The following is a 19,540-nucleotide window of genomic DNA, read 5'->3' as shown; positions in this document are numbered from 1 at the left end:
AACAAATACCTTGTGTCTTCCTCAGCCAGCGAGCTTTCTTGGCATTTTTGTATCTTGCAGCCTTCCTGCGAATGCCCCTATATTGTGAACACTTTATTTGCTGTTGTGCTTCATCCACTGGACAAAGAAAGGAGGGTTATATCAATAGAAAGGCAAGGGAGGTGTGCAAAGAAGGGACAAGAGTTGGGCCTGAGGAACTCGCCAGGAGTCACAGGACGCCCTTGGGTTGATGGGGTGCAGCAGAGAGTCAGACACGACAGTTCTCCCTGGGAGCCGCCACAGACGTGGTGAGGCATGGAGCCAGGTTAGGGAGCAGTGAATTGTCTAGTTGGGCCAAAGTCAAGTGGATGAGCATGTTGGGCAGGTTTGCATTTAATGTGGTAGACAGGTCATGGATTCATGAGAAACTAGATCTAAGATTTAAGTTCTCTAATAGGCTGACCACCCACTGACAGGTCCTTCAAGAAACGCTGAGGGGAAGGGTTGAGAATGCTGTGCATACAATTGGGTAACTCTTTCCCAAATCCTTGTGTTTAAAAGACATTTACGTCATCCTCCTGCAAATGGTGTCAATGACGGCTCTGGGAGCTGAGCCACTGTGAGGTGAGTACTGATGCCCAGGGACCGGCACTGGGTCCCTTACCCCTCTACCCCACAGTGACAGTGTGGTCCTCGAGCAACCAGACACAGTCCAGAGGAAGAAGGTCTCAGGAGAGGCACGACCTGTTTTCTCTGCCCAGGGGCTGTGATGTGGGGAACAAAGGCAGAAGGGAATGTAGATAAAATTAAATTTCCATATACCCTGCAGCCCACTGACAAATCCTTGAAGCAGGCAGAGAATGATATTCCTCCAGGAACTCCCAACTGTCTTTTTTTTAAGATTTTATTTATTCGACAGAGAGAGAGAGAGAGCATGAGCAGGAGGAGGGGGAGAAGGAGAGGTAGACTCCACACTGAGCAGGGAGCCAGATTCGGGGCTTGATCCCAGGACCTGGGATCATGACCTGAGCTGAAGGCAGACACTTAACTGACTAAATCACCCAGGTGTTCCTTCAAGAACTCCCAACTGTCTTAACATTAATGTCTTGCTAGAGGAAAAACAACCTTAGCTTGATAATAGCTAGGTCTCCAGGATCCTGTGAATCTTCTTTAACATACGAAAATTCTGTTGGAAACTTCCTTCGTCTTTGCCTCCCCCAACTCCCAAGTATATAATCAGTCACTCCTCACAACCCTGGTGCAGCAACTTTCTGCCCACGGGTCCTGTCCCTGTGCTTTGATAAAACCCCACGCTTTTGCACCAAGAATTCTTTCTTGGCTGTCGGCTCCAAACCCCAACATTTCCACATCAGCCAAAATTCTGACTCAGAGACTGTTGGGGAGGGCAACTGAGCCTATCCCTCACCGAGGCCCTGTACATCATCCATGTACTGAAATCATCCTACACCGCCATGTTTACGCCTCATTTCTTTATATGCAGAATAAATCAGTTTGAAGAGATGGTGCTGCTTTTCTAGGTTCTGCACACCCACCATGTTTTACCTTCACACAGCCCTTCCCCACTCTTCCCACCTGGACCTCTCTAATCCAGCCGGACTCCCAGACTCCCCACCTCTGCCTATGGTGAGGGATCGTCTCTCAGGATTTGACTCGTGGGTCTAGCAGATACAGGCATACGCTTAGCTCTGGGGAAGGGAGAATAAAAGAAAGTGATTCCATATCCATATTCTGCACCAACTCTCCGCAGAGAGCTCCTATCAGTGCCTCCTTGGGTCACAAGTGCGAATCCCCCCAAATTACCCTCCTTAACTTTCCTTCAAGTGAGGGCCAGGTTTTCCTGATGCCGTCTGAGAATATTACAAGAACAAGAAATGAGAGGCCTTGTGCGGTAGAATGGGACTTCTCAGGAGAGCAGAGTCAGAACACGATGCTGTGTCCGAAGGTGAGCCCTTAGGCAGTGCATATGCTGTATGCAGTGCTGGACGTTCGCTGCGGCCAAGTTCCTGGGCCCGCCGACTGCACCTTCACATTATATTCAGGCTGGGGCTTCAAGGGTGGATCCTTCCACTTATGGACACACCCAGGTCAACTCCTGCAGGAAAGAGAAAAAAATGCCTTCTGAATGAAGGCAGCTTTTTGGGGGGGCAGGGCGAGGGAGAGGCTCTTCCTCGGGGGTGAGGCTCTTCCTCATATTTCTCTTTGTACCTTAGATAACGTGATGATAGCCTTTCTGAGTGAGAAAACTCCCAGATGGTTCAGAGGGCACAATTTGAGTCACAGATGTAGAAGACCTAGACAAGGGCTCTAAAAATTAATTCCTTCTCTCACCAAGTGTTTCGACTTAGGGGGATGGAAAGGAACGGGGACCAATCCTCTCCCCAGCAGGTCACATGTTCCAGACTCTCCCTGGAATTTTTGTTATTTGCACCTATTTTGGCTTCTCTCTCTTGTTCCGGAGGAAAGTTTTTTCCTTCCGTGGCTCTCTTCTCTACACTCTTCAAACTCCGCCATTTTAACCACATGCCATTACATAAACGCTTCTCTTACTCTCTTTCTCCACTGGCTTCTTCACTGTAGTCCACAGTCACACTCAATTCTTCACTTGAAAATAACCTGCACTTGACCTTTCTTTTCTCCTGAGACCATGATGTCACCCTCTTCTTTCATTCGTTACCAAATTTCTCAAAAGAGTGGTCTGGGCTCACGTGGGCTCCTATGCCCTCAACCCATTGCTCCCTAGTTGATTGCTTCCTGGCATCTGTCTCTCGAAATGCCTTCCAAATAGAATGAAGTGTGATTGGTGCCAACATTTACCCAGTCACTGAGCGGAGAGAATGAAAGTGCTGACGTCACCAGGCACAGAAGGGAGACCCGCTGTGGAGAGAAAGTCAGGCTGAAACTGGTTCAGGAATTTGAAACCTTAGTGCGATGCTGTGTGCCTTTCCCAGAAACTAAAATCACACCGAACACTGTAGGGGATGAATCTCCCGACTCCTGAAGGCAAAATCAAGAAGGCATTAAGTACATAAAAATTCATATATAAGGCTACCCTACCATCCTCCTACCCATCTGACGGCAGTTATTTTCTTTCCAAATGGAATGATGTGTGTATGATCCATTACTATTTATACTTTTGCACTCTAATCAGATTCTTCAGCTGCATTTCATGCTCAGCCCCCGTGAATGCTCATCACATAGCAACACCTGCCACCAGCCTACACGGTCTGCTGGCTGCTTCCTTGGGAAGGATTTTCAGAGTGTAGGTGGCTCTTACAACTCATCAGTGGGCTGGGGGCTGGGGTGGAAGAAGAGATGTACCCAAAGGCAAGACATGGAAACATTTTAAAAACATAGGACTTGTGCCACTTTTATGTAATCAGAACTGATACTTGAAATAAATCTATCAGCTACTGTTGCAATAGGCAATGGGAAAACATCAGATGTTTCACACATAATGACTGGCATCTACGGAACTGTTAGGATGTACCTAGCATGTCTATATGTATGTAACTGGCACTTTAGTGCATTTTTTCTGTGTGTGACAAAAAGGTGTGAGGTCACCATTATAATGTAGATTTTAAGAATAAGGAAATTGAGGTTAAGAGGAATAAAGTGACTTGGTAAAATTCAAGTTTGGAGCCCAGATAGGTTCACAGATTATGCTGAATTAGGATTATGCCACTTTATGACCTTAGGTCATTATAACTATGTTTTGTTTGTTTGTTTCAGTTTTTATTTAAATTCCAGTTAGGAGCACCTGGGTGGCTCAGATGGTTAAGCATCTGCCTTCGGCTCAGGTCATGATCCCAGGGTCCTGGGATTGAGCCCCACATTGGGCTCCTGGCTCAGCGGGGAGCCTGCTTCTCCCTCTCCCTCTGCCTCTCCCACTGCTTGTGCTCTCTCTCTCTATCTCTGTGTCTCAAATGAATAAATACAATCTTTTCAAAAAATAAATAAATAAATAATTAAATTCCAGTTAGTTAACATACAGGGTAATATTAGTTTCAGGGGTACAATTAAATGATCCAACACTTACACATAATTATGCTTCATATCCGTTTTCTGGCCAAAGGTTTCATGAGTGGGGTTTCCAGGGGAAAGGTGTATGATGTTATGTGGTGGGAAAGAACGCAACAGGACTGAGGGAAGTGAAGCCGTACCTCACCCACTTGACCTAGCCCTCAGAGCTGCTTCTGTTTTGAGAATTCCCCTGTAAGTGCCTCACGGAAGTGGTCACCGTGGTATGTATGATGAGAGAGCATCGAGAGAAATGCAAGCAAACGATGAATTTGGCATCTCTATGTCAATCTCCTCTTCCATATTTAAAAAAAGGTTTTTTGGTTGCATGCATCAGGAAGCAGAAAACTTTTTCTGTAAAGGACCGTACAATAAAAAAAAAAAAAAAAAAATGAGGTTTTACTGATCATACAGTTTCTGTTGCAACTACTCAGCTCTGGGGGGTGTGGTGCCGAAGTGGTTGTAAGCAATATGCAAACAAATGGGTGTGGCTTTTTTTCAATAATGCTTTATTCCTAAAAATAGGTAGGAGCTGGCTGGAGTGAGTGCCCCATGGCTTGCGGACCCCTGGCTTGCATTTGTGAGACAATGAGAGTGGATGCAGCCTCTAAAATGGCCTCTGATGAGCCGCACCTTCTAGTATTCATGCCCTTGTGTCATCCCCTCCTTTTCCTTGCGGGCTCACCTCACTGAGTCATTTCTAACACATAGAATAAGGTGGTAGTGATGGATGCCACTTTTGGGATTAGGTTATAAAAGACCATGGATTCCATTTGGGGTGCCCTCTGCTCTCTGACTTGCTGACTTTGAGGGAAGCCAGATGCCATACTTACAGCTGCCCTGTGGAGAGGCCCATTTGGCAGGGAACTAAGGGAAATTTTGGCCAACCCAGTGAGGAACTTAAGTGATCTTTAATCTAACAGCTTTCAAGGAATCTACTTCTGCCAAGGACCGCAGGAGTGAGCTTCACAAAGAGGATCATTCTCCGCTGAGCTTTCGGTTGAACTGCAGCCCTGGCTAACAGCTTGACCGGAACGTCATGAGTGCCGTGACCCAGAAGCACCCCACCGAGCTGTGCACAGTTCCCACAACCCACAGAAACCCACAGATACTCAGCATTCGTTGTTGTGCAATGGGTAACTACCACAGTGAGCTGTAGTATAAGCAAGACAAGACATCTGGAGGCCGGCGCTCTGGTGCCAGACTTCGTGTGCATGTAGGTTAGCTGCTTACCCATCTGGACCCTCCAGTTCCTCTCTGCCTGCCAACGGGAGGGGAGTCCTGAATTCCTGAGGTTATTACAAGTCTAAATCCTCATAGTTCATTGAACCGAGTCAGAGCGATATCCGATGAATTGGAAACCCATGGGTGACATAGAGGCTCCCAACGTATTTTGCTACTAATTGCCAACATTTAAAGGAGTAAAGATTCTGTATAAAAATCCCTATCTCTGGCTTCTTCAGAAAAATGCGATGATTTAACCACTAGGGCCCACACTCATACATGGGAACATCAAGGTGTATCCAAAGATCTCTTGCCCCTTTATGTAGAATACTAGCCCCCTAAATCAGAACCCCCCCTTCACGATCTTTCACTGGCTGGGCTCACTTCTTCCAAATGCCTGGCTCTGACTGGCTTTAGGGAGTCACTTAAGTTTTAACTGCTCTTGCTTTGAGATCTTTCCTTTCACAGAGCAAAGGTGTTCTCTCACCTTCCCGTTAGGTCTTGAGTCTAGGACATTGGCCCTTTTTGGCTCAACATGCCCTTTGTGAAATGCTGGCTGTGTCATATGAACTGTACCCACACATTCTGTCACATGGACCTCAGGGAAGCTCCAGCTCAGAGCCTGGACCAGAGGCACGCGTGGTTTGTGACAACACCTGCTTTCTTCCCTCTCTCCGCCACACCTCTGGAGGACCTCTCCTCCCTCCCGCAACCTTTATAGAAAAACACACTCCAGCACTCACATGTGCACAGATGTGCATGCCCACATGCCCACCCAGTTACAGAACTCACTGTAGCTCCGAATGAAGCTACATTTCCATATATTCCCTCCTTTCCTGACCTGTCAGGGCTGGGAACACTTTCCCTTTTCCCACCTCATGCAGGTCCTCGCTGCCCCTTTCACCTGATGTCATTTCTCTCTGACATAACCTCTGTGACTCCTTGATTCTCCTTCCATTGCTCCATCCACCTCCTTCCTCTTCACCCTCTTACAATCGCTGTACACACGGTTTCTATTTTTCTATGTTGCTTGCATTTGGATTCTCATTCTTTTGAGTGCCAGGCATTGTCAGCTCATGAAAAACGCAGTCTAGGATAGGGATATATGAACATGCTGATTTAAACTACCATGACTCAAAATTTATCTTGTGTTCAGGGCATACTTGTGTTTCGTTATAAGCATTTCACAAGATGTATGTTTTAGGAAACACTCTGGCCTCGGGCCAGATCTTGGCTTTAGCACGCTACTTATGTACACACAGGCATAGCTCATAACACCTGCTCAGACCTGCACACCCAGCCATGGAACGTGTCCAGCTGACAACAACCTATAAAAACTTGGGGGGCGGTGGGATTAACAAAAATATCTAGATGTTGTCACACGTGGTACATATTTTAGAAAAATGACTTTGATCATGGCCTCGATTTTAATTCTCCTGGAGATTGACATTTGGAGACCACCCACCCATTGTGTTCATAGTGCTGTGAACATCATGGTCCACTGAACAAGAGAACTCGGCGTCCAGGATGGGGGACGCTGCTTTCCAAAGGGGCGAGATTTGCTTCTGTCCAGTTTGTTCCCTATAGCCTCGGAACTAGACTTTCTTCAAGAGAATTGGGGCTTAGTGTCATAGGTTGCCTTGTTCAGGTCCCTGAAGTTCCTATTAAAAGTCCCACTTTACTGACTTTGAATATTTGCCTCTTCCTTGGAGAGATGTGGAAGCTCCAAGTATCAGCCTGCAGACCCACTACAAAGCCACACCCACTTTCTCAACAAGGAAATATTTTGTCTTCATTTCAGTCTAACTGGAATGGCCTGTCTTTCCCTAGAACCGTCCCCCTAACATCTGTATCTTTTCCTGGTCTCTTTGCTCTGCTGCTGAGGACTGAGCTCAGGCCTTCTCTGTCTTGCTCGTGCTTTCTCTCTGCCTCTTTTTATCACTGTCTCTGTGTTCTCGTGTCTGTCATTATCCGTCTCTTACTGTGTTCTCTGTTTTTAATCACTGAGTGTGTGAGAGTGTGTGAGAGTGTGTGAGTGTGTGTGCACGTGCTCATGCATTCACACACTGCCTGGTGGTCTCTCTACCTCTGCTTCTGAGGACGATGCAGTGGTCTCCAGTCTCGGGGTCTCTCCATACCAGAGGTCTCTTCCTGACAGGCTGCAGTGTTTCCAGCTCTTAGGACCACCCTCTGCAGCCAGCCACGGGGATTTTCAGGCAAGGAACCCTTCCTTTTCTGGCCATCATGTGCCTCCCAGGCTCTCCTGGGAGAGCATGACCAGAACACACAGCTCTGCTTCTGTCAGCAAGCCTCACCACAAAGCTCTGTAGTGACACATCCATTGAAGATTCATGGGGAATAACGTAACAGAGATATGAATCGACCCTCATTTTTTTTATCCCTCAAGCTCTATCCATCTTCCTCACAAGCATGAGCTCAGAGATGGTTACTGGCATTTCTTCATCCTTTGGAGACAGTCTCCTACAAAGAGAAAAGCCTTTTTCTCTAGTGTGAGACATCTATTTCTATTTTTATTTCTACACATGCAAATAAACAAGATAGCTATTCATTTTCCTACCCCCTATTGTATTTGCTCTTCTTTGAAGGTCGCAACTTCCCCAGCCCACCGTCGTTGCCTTCTCCAGGAGGACATAATCTTTGATTGGATCCTAACTGGAAGAATCCAGCCTCACTTCCTGGGATATGAAGGGAGGGGAGGTGCTCCTTTTTTTTCCCCCACAAGGGATTCATTCATTTATTCTCTCATTGAAATCTTCCTCGTCTTTTTTTTTTTTTAATTTAATTTTATTATGTTACGTTAGTCACCATATTGTACATCAGTAGTTTCTGATGTGGTGATCCATGATTCATTGTTTTTGTATAACACCCAGTGCTCCATGCAGTACGTGCCCTCCTTAATACCCATCACCAGGCTAACCCATCCTCCCACCTCCCTCCCCTCTAGAACCCTCAGTTTGTTTCCTGGAGTCCATAGTCTCTCATGGTTCGTCTCCCCCTCCAATTTCCCTCCCTTCATTTTTCCCTTCCTTCTCCTAATGTCCTCCATGCTATTCTTTATGTTCCACAAATTATTGAAACCATATGATAATTGTCTTTCTCTGTTTGACTTATAACACTTAGGGTAATCTTCTCCAGTCCTTAATGATCCCAGGGAGCCTCAAGGTGGAACAGGACAGAAACCAAATGCTACTTTGTTGAACAATGGGCTCCTGACTCTTCTGGAAGTGAGAAACATTTTAGCAATTAGGGAACTATTTCATTCCTCACTCTGAATTAAGCCTGTATGGTCCTCAAAACTCAATGTCTGTCCTGAGGAGCTGCACATCCTACACGGTCAGGAGCTGAAGAGATAGCTGCGTGCACTCACCTTACAGTCACTCATGAAGCCAGCCTGAGGTGTGGGACCACCCACACCATCCTTGGAAAGCCTAGCCCCTCCCAGCTTAACATTCTCTGGAGCGCAAGTGTCACCAGACACCCCTGGTTGTCCTGCTGACAAGGGACCACTCCAGCATGTTCTGATGACTGGAAAGAGGTGGTGGATGAGTGAGGTGGGATTGGGGGAGAACATGAGGGTGGGCTGAAGGAGGACAATCTGGGTGCAGGCGACTGAGGCTGGGATGGGAAGAACACCCTGGGGTAAGACCAGCTTTCTAAAAGACCTAAGCAGAGGGACTTTCCTTCTAGAATGTGGGGAAAACATTAATTTGCCAGACTTTAATTTTTGCCTTTCTTTGATAAGATTTCCAGAAACATCAGTAAAATACTCTTTGTCCCGGAGAGGTCCGTTTTAAGAGTGTTGGGGAGTTTGCAGGACCGTTGGGGAAGCGGAGGATCCTCGAGGTCCACCGCGAGCCCTCTCTGTGTGCTTGTGGAGAGGGGGCGTCACCGGCTGCGTGGAGGTGACAGCCACAGGGACCACGGCTGGGAGGGCTCGGCCATGACCCTCTGCGGGAGGCCGAGGTTCTCAGCTCTGAATGCACAATAGCTTCCCTCAGCGCTTCACAGAAACAGCTAAGGATCCCGTCAGACCCCTGCAGGGGCTGCCTGGGACGTGATGAGTAAGTGTGAAAAGCTGCCAACACAGCATTGGGAGTCACAGCTCTAGAGGAAGATGATTTCTAAAGGGCGAGGACACTCCCCTGGCTTAGGGACAGACCTCACCGTCTGTGCTCCTCCAGGGTCCTCCCCGTGGCAACACAGCGACAAGGAGCAAGTGAAACGTGCAGCTTTTCCAGTTCCTTCGGTCATGCTCCCCTGTGACAGGCACCACACCTAGCACCGAGCATCACCCCCGACACCCAGTTCTGTGAGTCACTGTGACTCGGCTCTCAGTCGGTCAGGCGGGCGTGAGTCCCAGGGAGCGCTGGGCTGCCTCCCGCACGGCCCGGTCTGCCGGGAAAGGGCTGGGCCTCCGCTCCCTCACCTCACGCCATGTGTCAGTGCATCCCTGGTGCCTCGATTGCCCGCCTGCCTTTCCTCCCAGTTGTTCCGGCATGGGCATCGGCGGGCTTTGCTCATGTGGAGGCAATCGTGGAGAGAGACAGCTCCCCGTTACAGCAAGCAGGATGGAGAGGCACAGCCAGGCTGGGAAGCCTTCCTTGCAGGATTTCTTCAGCTCCAGCAGCATTCCTGCCTCTAGGTGCTAGCGCCCACCCTGGGCCACGCTGGGGAGAGTCTGATGGTCTCATTGGGAGCAGCTGACCCACCTCTGCTGCAGGGGTGGGGCCAGCAGGATGCGGGAGTGGGGACAGAGTCCCTGAGCCTCCCTACATTCTGGTAAGAGCTGGTCTGATCACCCTTACAGATGCCATCGAGTGGATTCATCCTTAACTTCCTTCCTTCCTTTCTTCCTCTTCCCTTCCTCCCCATGCTCCCGGACATTCACTCTTTCACTCGTCATTGCCTGTTGTGTTCTAGCTGCTTTGGGAACCAACCCCCACCCTGTAGGAGGCCCCATTCCCCCGGGGCCCAGAGCCAGCTCACCCGGCTCCACCACGTTCAATTCTCCTTCTTCCCCCTTTGTGCACCTGCTGTGCAGACCCACCCTGCGGCCATGGCCATGGCTGGAGGGCTACAGCCCGGCCTCAGCTGCCCTGGCAGGTGGTTCTCACGCTTGCGCCCACCCATCCCCCTCCGCTGCCCGAGGTGCAAAGGGGACGCCTACACCTGACGGCTCCCCAGGTAAGAGAAGGCCACAGTGGGCTTCTGTGGCTGGCTCAAGCCAGAGTTTCTGCATCTCTGGTTCTTCTCAGATGCTAACAACAGATTCCAACGTCTCCTTGGATGCTTAGGTGGAAGGATGGAGCGGGCTCATGCGAACACGGGACAGGGAGATGGAGATGTTTCAGTGGAAAGCCCGTAACTCATTTCCTACCTTGCCCACATCTGGGGTTGCAGGGCCCTTGGCAGAACCCCAAACTCCTTCCACATAGTCACCCAAATGGCAAGAGAGGAAAGCATGGGCAGCAACCCCTTCCTGCTCCTTCACTAGCTGTGTGCTCTCGGGCGGGTCTCTTCACTCAGTGAGTTTTAGTTTCCGCCTCTCTAGAATCCAGGCAATGATTCGCACCGCAGTGCAGATCGCGGGTGTAACATACAAGGCCATTCGTAACATGCAGTCTTGTACCATCACTGCTAAGCCCACGCGGACCCTCACGTCAGTATGTATTAAGTTAGGGAGAGCTAGAAGGGACACTGTGTGTGGACACTGCTTTCTCTAGATTTTATAGGATGAGGGGATGAAATGGAGGGGAAAGGACCCAGCGTCCACCTGTCATCAGCTCGCTACATGACCTCAGGCAAGCCTCTGAAACCTCAAAATAATATGCCCCATTCTGCTAGCTCCCTGGCAGATCCGAACAGAACTTCCTCCCGTAGAGCTGTGTGGCTCTGGGTAAGTAGCTTCACAGCTCTGAGCCTTAGGCGTCTCATCTGTTTTATGAGCACACTCACACCTGCTCCCTACATGAACTGAGACAGGTGCCCGAGGAGCCCGGAGCGCGGGAGCTGGCCCCGAGGAGCTGCCAGAGGTGGAACTGGCAGGGAGACCTTGACAACAAGCCCAGGTCCCTCAGCATCTAGCACGAGAATTCTTCTGGATCCAGATGCCAGGCAGACCCAGCCTGAGTCACGGACGGATGCTCTCTGGACGCCCCCAGAGGCCTCCCTCTGGGTGACCTCGGGCATCAGCACCTCTCAGCCAGGCCCCTCCCCTGCGTGAATTCTCAGACTTCGCCAGGGCAGGCACGTGTTTCCCTGCAGAGGAGACACGTGACTCTCCCGTGGAGTCATCTGGGGAATAACTCACAGGTGGGGCACCACCTGGTTGGCATCCAGCGAGAAGGAAGCCTGCAGAGCCCAGGTTCATCTGGCCTCCGGCCACGCTGAGGACACTCTGGATTACAGACGTGCCTGCTATTCACGGTTTCTGAACCGTGATGCTTCTTCTCCCTCAAGTGAGGGATGTAGCTCAGGACCATGGGCGGATTTCTCACCTCCCGGGGCTTTCGGTTTCCTTCGCTGCTGAAGTTCATAATTGTGCTGAACTAGATTCTTTTTCTTGTTTGTTTTGTTAAAAGCCCAGTCCATCCCCCTATTGTGGCATTGCCTCCCCAGACAGGTGGTATTTAGATGGTAGACAGTCACTCTGGGAGCTGGGCTGCCCGACTCTGCCCAGTGTGAGGACGCAGGGCTTGGCCTGAGAGACTTTCGATGACATCAGCGTGCTTGTCTCCTCCTGCACGGTGTTGGCAAGGCGCGGGATCTGGTGGCAACATCTCACCTTCAGAGGTAGCGAGGGGACAAGCTTCTCACCTTCCTCTGCAGCTAATCTGTGCTGCTTGGCAGAGTTCTAGTGCTCTTTTATATGCTGGTTGCTCTTTTAAACCATGCCTTTTTCCCTGTGCCCGAGGCAGAAGGATCTGTTCACCCATTTCACATTGTGCTTGGCTGGTCACTAATGGTTTAAATAAGAGTAAGACCCAGACCTGTCCAGGGGACTTCAAAGTCGAGCGGGACAAACAGACATGGCCGTGGATAATGGCTGGATAATGTCAGCACAGGGGCAGATCCCGTAAGAGGAAGGCATGGGGGGGGTGCGCAGAGGGGGCACACAGTGGCAGCCATTGATTCTGCTTGCAGGGATGCAGGGCAGGGGGCCAGGGAAGGTTCCACTGGAGGGGGCATTTGAGCCCATTTGACTGTAGGAAAGGAACACCTTTGTCATTCCTAGTTACATACTGAGTCATCTCAGAAGAGGGGGCTGAGTCTTGGAGAGGTACAGTGGGCAAGATGATACTTGCCTCAGAAAAAGGAGCTATGAAGGGGCGCCTGGGTGGCTCAGTTGGTTAAGCAACTGCCTTCGGCTCAGGTCATGATCCTGGAGTCCCGGGATCGAGTCCCGCATCGGGCTCCCTACTCGGCAGGGAGTCTGCTTCTCCCTCTGACCCTCCTCCCTCTCATGCTCTCTGTCTCTCATTCTCTCTCTCAAATAAATAAATAAAATCTTTAAAAAAAAAAGAAAAAGGAGCTATGGGGAAAGCGTACAGACTTGCCAGGTATTGGACCCTGCTGGCCGCGGCCTGGCCCCTCTGCCTCCCGCTGGCTGCCTGGGGCCCCCAACCATCAGGAAACTCAGCCCCTCCTTGGGTCAGTGGAGGGTTCTTGCTCCCATCGCTGGTTCGACCAAGAGGAGAGGCTTGCCCCTGTGGAGGGTTTGCCCGCACCTCCTCCCAGCTGCGCCTAACTATGTGAGGCAGGTGTCTCAGAGCAAGGACAGGGCTCGTGAATCCCCAGGTTGAAACAGATCTGGGACCCAAAGGCAGGATCAGTGCGCTCAACCATTTGTACGTGTACTTACAATCCTACCCGAGCCTCTCCTATAAACCCCAGGGGGCGGCAGTCCCGGGGCACAGCTCAGTGGCAGACTCGGCTAGAACCTGGGGATGCTCTCCTGAGCCCCCTGCCTTCCTGCTGCCTCCCGACAGCACAGGGTGCTCAGCTCCGGTCACTGCTGGGGTCAAACTCTGGGAGACAGGCGGCAGCAGGAAGCAGGCAGGCTCTGCTTTCATTATTCACAGGTCTGCTGCCGGCCTGCCCCCTCCCGCAAAGAAGAGCTGCACGGTGACGCCTTAGCACATATCCTGACCCATTCAATTAATTCCCACAGACCTACTGGGGGGGCAGAAATGAATGAGACACTATAATTTAACTAATGCCAAGAAATGCAGGCTAGAAGGGTTGGCAATTCAGGCTCCCTTTGTTCTCAGCCCCGATTTGATTCCCACCAGCTGCTTTGTTTAGCCAGTGGGAGCAGCCCCACACCCCGTTATAAAATCCGGTTTGCGCGCCCTGAAGGCAGCAGCGCGCCCTCTCGTGGTCGGTTCTGGTATCCACAGGCTCCCCGCCTGGCCAACGTAGGTTCTGGCTTTGGGAAATAACATTTGGGGGAGTTTTCACCTCAACTTAGAACCGTACCAGGGATTTATAGGACCATGTGCGAGTGGATAATTTTAAAATTGCCATGGAGATGAGGTAATTTATTCAATATTTCAGGGAGGCAAAGCAAGAACCTGAATCCAGTTCCTTGGGCACATCCAGGTGTCTGTGCAGGGCCCAGTCTTGTTCCTTCCAAGGAGAAGGGAAAGTGAAAGGAGGCTACTGAGGACATCCTGGAAACCCCACCGTCTTCCCAGTCTTCCTTACCTTCACCTCATGTCTGTCCCTCTGAGCCTCAGCGAACCCTCAAGGGGTCTGCTTTGTGCAGGGCAATGCTGTGGTTTTTCCTGCCGTATCTGACTGGGGAGACACACCCTCCTCACATCCACATTTCCCATTCAAGAAAGATAACGTTTGCCACATTGAAGGCCACACCGGGCCCGATTTCTTTTTCTTTCTTTCTTTCTTGTTTTTTTAAGATTTTATTTATTTATCTGAGACAGTGCGAGCACAGAGGGAGAGGGAGAAGCAGATTCTTCGCTGAACAGGGAGCCCTATTTGGGGCTGGATCCCAGGACCCCGGGGTCAGGACCTAAGCCCAAGGCAGATGCTTAACTGACTGAGCCACCCAGGCGCCCCTCCTTTTTTTAAAAATATTTTATTTATTTATTTATTTATTTATTTATTTGACAGAGAGAGACAGCGAGAGAGGGAACACAAGCAGGGGGAGTGGGAGAGGGAGAAGCAGGCTTCCCGCAGAGCAGGGAGCCTGAAGCGGGGCTCGATCCCAGGACCCTGAGATCATGACCTGAGCTGAAGGCAGACGCTTAATGACTGAGCCACCCAGGCGCCCCTATTTATTTATTTTAGAGAGAGAGTGTGCAAGCGGGGGAGGGAGAGGAAAAGTAGACTCCATGCCGAGCGTGGAGCCAATGTGGGGCTTGATCTCATGACCCCAAGATCATGACCTGCGCCGAAATCAAGAGTCTACTGCTTAACAAACTGAGCCACCCAAGTGCCCCAGACCAGGCCCAGTTTCCACTAGAAATCAGAGAAGGAGACAAACCATGAGAGACTCTGGACTTGGGAAACAAAATGAGGGTTTCAGAGGGGAGGGGGGTGGGTGGAGGGGGTGGCCAGGTGATGGGCATTAAGGAGGGCATGTGATGTGATGAGCACTGGGTGTTATACACAACTCATGGATCGTGGAACACTACATCAAGAACTAATGATATACTATATGTTGGCTAACTGAACATAATACAAAAAAAAAAAAAAAAGGAAGAAAGAAAGAAAGAAAATATTTCCATCAAGAAAAATGTGAACAGCAGAGTTTAGGGCTTCGGGCAAAGCCCCTGCTGACCAGTCCCGGACTCTGCTGTGGGTTTCCAGCAGACTCTAACCTGACTACACCACGGAGGAAGGAGGCGAGACCGGTTGTCTCTCCTCGCTTCACTTGATGGAGGCGAGAACCCCACCTCGGATGCTGGGGGACGTACCCACAGACTGGTGAGATGTGATGGGGTCTCAGAGGTCTAGAGCAGCTCCCTCATTTTATTTTTGAGGTAAGGGAGACCAAGAGAAGAGATTGGCTGGCTCTGGACAGATGTTTTGGGCACGGAGTGACAATTCTCCGGGCAGAGCATCTGCCTGTTCTGAAGTACGGAGCCGTGTTGTGTTGCGGGAGCAAATGCTAACTGAGGAGCCCACCGCCTTCCCAGGCAGGCATTCACACCAGGCCTGGGAAAGGACCTCAGCCCTCTGAGAAGGCGCTCCACAGAGAATCCTGCTGGCAAGAGAGGCTCCACTCTAGCAACCCCACAAGTCTGTCTGGTTATATTTAGAACATAAGACACAAACCGTGAGAGACTCTGGACTCTGGGAGCCAAACTGAGGGTTTCAGAGGGGAGGGGGGTGGGGGGTTGGGTTAGCCCGGTGATGGGTATTAAGGAGGGTACATACTGCATGGAGCACTGGGCGTTATAAGCAACTAATGAATCTTTGAACATGACATCAAAAACTATTGATATACTATATGTTGGCTAACTGAACATAATAATAAAAAAAAAGAATTTCCCCATCCTACCAACACTATTACAGTTCATTCAAGTACTAGAAATAGTCCAGAAAAATATAAAGCATTTTAGCACCTAGTAAGCTCATAGGGGAATGTATTTATAAACAGTTATTTTTCTTATCCTGAAATGAGGGAATATAAGGAAGTCTCAAGATCAAAAGCAATCCATTTTCTGTGATATTTTGAATTATGTTTTGGGCTAAATATTTCTATATTTGTTTAATTCCTACTCTTGAAAACTTATAAAACACTGACAGAAAGAGGATTATAATAATCTTAAGATATAATATTACTTATTATACTCCTTTTGGTATTTTGCACTATTCTCTGGATTTTTCTTTAAATATCACTATATATTCATTTTTTAGTAGCTTTCTAACTTTGAATTTTTATTGTGAATCCAGGTCACATTTCCAATATAGTCTCTAATAAAGTTATTAAAAACTCTTCAAAAAAAAAAAAGAACATAAAAAACAAAAAGTAGAAGAGCTTGGAGAGAGGCCCAAGGCATTTCTCCAAATGTTCATTGACACTTGACCTGGGAATCGAGACAGGAACCCAAGAGTCTATTTTTCAGGTGACTCTTCGAGTTCAGCTTATTCATGAGCAGACCGGATTCAGGCAGTGAGCAGGAATACTGACATGAGGCAACTTCTCAAGCTATTAGTCTAGAAAAAGCTTGGCACGGGGTCTCCCACATCCATCAGCACAATTGTTTTAAGAATTTTCTGACATTTCTTACCTGGAATTAATATTCACTACTCTTGGGGTGCCTGGCTCAAAGGTGTGATATAGACAGCACGTGTGAGCAGGATCCAGAGACAAGCAAAGGGCAGTGAGTTGTAAGTGCAAGGAATCTTCGTGAATAGAAGCTCTACCTCGCTACAGGTGTTCGGAAGTCTGTTGTTTAGAAGTAACACTGCATCGTGAGCACATCAGAATCCCTCCAACGACCTGCCGACCTGGGCAGTCCACTCAACCATTCGGTTTTCATTTTCCTTCCATCCCCCAAATGGAGCTGCTTCTACATCCTCCATAAGACTGTGTTGTGTTCATCAGGTGGGATAACCTAAGAGTAAATGTTGAGTTGTTTTTGCAAACTGAACTCCTATTTATATGTCACCTGTTGTGAGGCTGGGAGGGGAGGGGATGAGGCTCGTCAGGACCGGGGCATAGGTAGGTGGAGGCTGGTGTTGGGTCTGATGATAAGGCAGATGGCATTTGGTGGGAAAGGGGCCAGAGGATTGACTGACTGCATTTCTGTCCCTCTGTGGGTGAGGTCAATCTGGAGCTTGGTCTCTAGTCCACCCCTGTCTGTGGGTCAGTGAGAGATACTCTCAGGAACATGGAAAGGAGGTAGGCTATTGCAAAATTCTGAGATTTTTTTAAGGAAAAAAAACAGAAAAGGTAAAGTAAGCAAGCTTTTAGGAAAATTCTTTCATCAGACCTTCACCCTTGCTGCCGGATTCATTCAACAAATATTTATTGAGCACTTTCGATAAGCCACATGTCCTTCTAAGTCCTTGGATGCTTCAAGAGCCCTCCTGCGTTCCAGAAGCTTACATGTTAGGTCTCAGCTTTATTGCTTTTGCCATTGTTTTTGCTATCCACCTCTGGTTTATTTCTTCCTTCTGCGTCTATATTTGGTAGGCAGCACCTATTCCAGGGATCAGAACAGATTTCAGCCTTTTTCTCACCAAAATGGCAGAAGAAAAGTCTGCAGATTCCGTGCTGCGTAAGGCAGATAACATCTCTGATTCCAGGTGGAATATCCCCTGTTGATGCAATAGAAGAGAGTTGATATTGAGTTCATGTGGCACAGAGAATAAAAGATGACCCCGGCCCACAGCCCAACTCTGAATATTTACTATATTCCTCCAAAGTTCAGAGTCTTTGGACTAGTTCCAGTTTAACTGAGCTTTGGTTTCTTAGCTTTAAAACGGACAATAACCTATACCTCAAAATGTTTCCAGAAGGGTGTATATTTTGTCCAATATTATTATATCAGGATTCTCAAGCTTCCTGGTGACAGACAGGACTTAGAGCATTAGGGGAAAACAAAGAATTTTCAGAGAACAGAGTGGAATAAAGGAGGGGTGGGTCTCGGTCTCTAGGAAAATTGTAAATAGTTCTGATTCTCAGCTTGTGGCCCCATTTTTAGTTTTCGTGTCTTACGATGAAAAGAAGAAAAGAAAACCTTTTTCTTCACCATGACTTGTGAACTTGTAGGTCAAGCACAACTACCCTATATGGAAAGTATTTTCTATTTGTCACAAGAAAAAAAAGGTATAACTATGTGTGGTGACGGACATTGACTAGGCTTCTTGGGGTGGTCATTTCACAATACATACAAATACGGAATCATTATACTGTATACCTGAAACTAGTATAAGGTCATATGTCAATTCTATCTCAAAAAAAAAGAGCTCTTCCTATTTGGGAATGAGATGGTTGAATGACAGTTCTGATGTCAGGTCTGCAAATGTCACCTATGATGACCATAAAAACCAACAAAAACCACAAAATGCCCACAGTATTGGTCTTGCACCATTTATTTTATTTTATTTTATTTTTAAAGACTTTATTTATTTATTTGTTAGAGAGAGAGCACAAGCAGGGGGAGAGGCAGAGGGAGAGGGAGAAGCAGGTTGCCTGCGAGCAGGGAGCCCAACACAGGGCTTAATCCCAGACCCTGATATCATGACCTGAGCTGAAGGCAGACGCTTCACTGACTGAACCACCCAGGAATCCCAGTATGGCACAATGTAAAAAACAACCTTGTGCAAGATCTCAGCAAAAACTGGGGCCTACCCTGGGATCCCATATCACCTGGGCTCTGCCATGGCTTGGGGAGGACAGCCACATGAAGACATGGGCCCCACAGTAATGAAGGTAGAAGAACCACAAGCGTAGGGACCTGGAGATCTGCATTTTAGTCTTACCTCCTCCAGTAGCTAATTCTCTCTCCTTGGACAGTTTGTTTAACCAGCGATGCCTCAGTGTTCTCCTGCAGACCTGATCACCCGAGGAGGGGGTGCTGGAGGAACGCTGTCCTAGTCACCAGTCACTCACTGCTCGGGCTATAACTGAGGAGCACCCCGCCATACACCATCACTTTCCCAGGAGCTGGGCGTCCCCTCCCTGTAGAGCGCAGGGCCACCATGGAAGACCCATAGTCCCTTCCAGCTCTGACATTCATGTAACTGTCATTTTCTCCTGGGAACTTTTCTCAGACTGCGGTGAATGTTTCCTAAATATATCAGAGCTAAGGTGCCCCTTTGTCTTGTGTTAGACGACCCTGATCACCCGTATTTCACTTTTTAAAAAACTCTTCACAGGGAAGACCTAAACAGTCCAGAGCTGAGCCCCAGAGGGGTCCACCTGCACCATTAACAACACACAGACACTCTAGCCCTCCACATGGACATTCATCCCTGGGGTTCCTGCCCTATCTGCCCTCTCACCTCCAGCAGCTTTCTGCATCAGCCGGGAGACATTTACCTGAGTTCACTTGGACCAGACAGAAGAGGACAGCGAAAAGAAAGAGGACCTTCATGGTTCAAGGTTCCCTCCAGCTTTGCCAGCCCTCCTGTGCAGAAAAACCAAGCCAACAAAACAGTGGAGTGGAGTACAAAGGACACAAAAATGGGACATTTATAGGTTTTTGGGAACACTGATCAGGAATGAGCACATTTATCTGGTCTACTGAGTAAGGCTGTGGGCAGAAAGTACTGGATACTCTTCCTTTCTGCCTAAAAATAG

At 48.7% G+C, this 19,540-nt stretch overlaps 1 protein-coding gene across 1 annotated transcript; it reads right to left on the bottom strand.

The window, feature by feature from the left end:
- Positions 1–17,344: 17,344 nt before the first annotated feature.
- On the bottom strand, positions 17,345–19,334 carry LOC116637761 (sperm-associated antigen 11-like). Its single transcript, XM_032413250.1, has 2 exons — positions 19,280–19,334; positions 17,345–17,553 (listed from the first exon to the last, which is right to left on the bottom strand). Exons 1-2 carry the CDS (start codon positions 19,332–19,334, stop codon positions 17,345–17,347), a joined length of 264 nt encoding a protein of 87 aa, XP_032269141.1.
- Positions 19,335–19,540: the final 206 nt, after the last annotated feature.

Source organism: Phoca vitulina, unplaced genomic scaffold, assembly GCF_004348235.1.
Source record: "Phoca vitulina isolate PV1807 unplaced genomic scaffold, GSC_HSeal_1.0 scaffold15, whole genome shotgun sequence".
NCBI lineage: Eukaryota > Metazoa > Chordata > Mammalia > Carnivora > Phocidae > Phoca > Phoca vitulina.
This window is presented reverse-complemented; position numbering and strand designations above follow the sequence as displayed.

Bases quoted from the DNA above. Each gene is read 5' to 3' on its own strand.
- LOC116637761 (XM_032413250.1), bottom strand. From the start codon at position 19,334: ATGAAGGTCCTCTTTCTTTTCGCTGTCCTCTTCTGTCTGGTCCAAGTG. The intron at 17,554-19,279 runs GTAAATGTCTCC...TTGCATCAACAG, and splicing joins TCTGGTCCAAGTGAACTCAG to GGGATATTCCACCTGGAATC.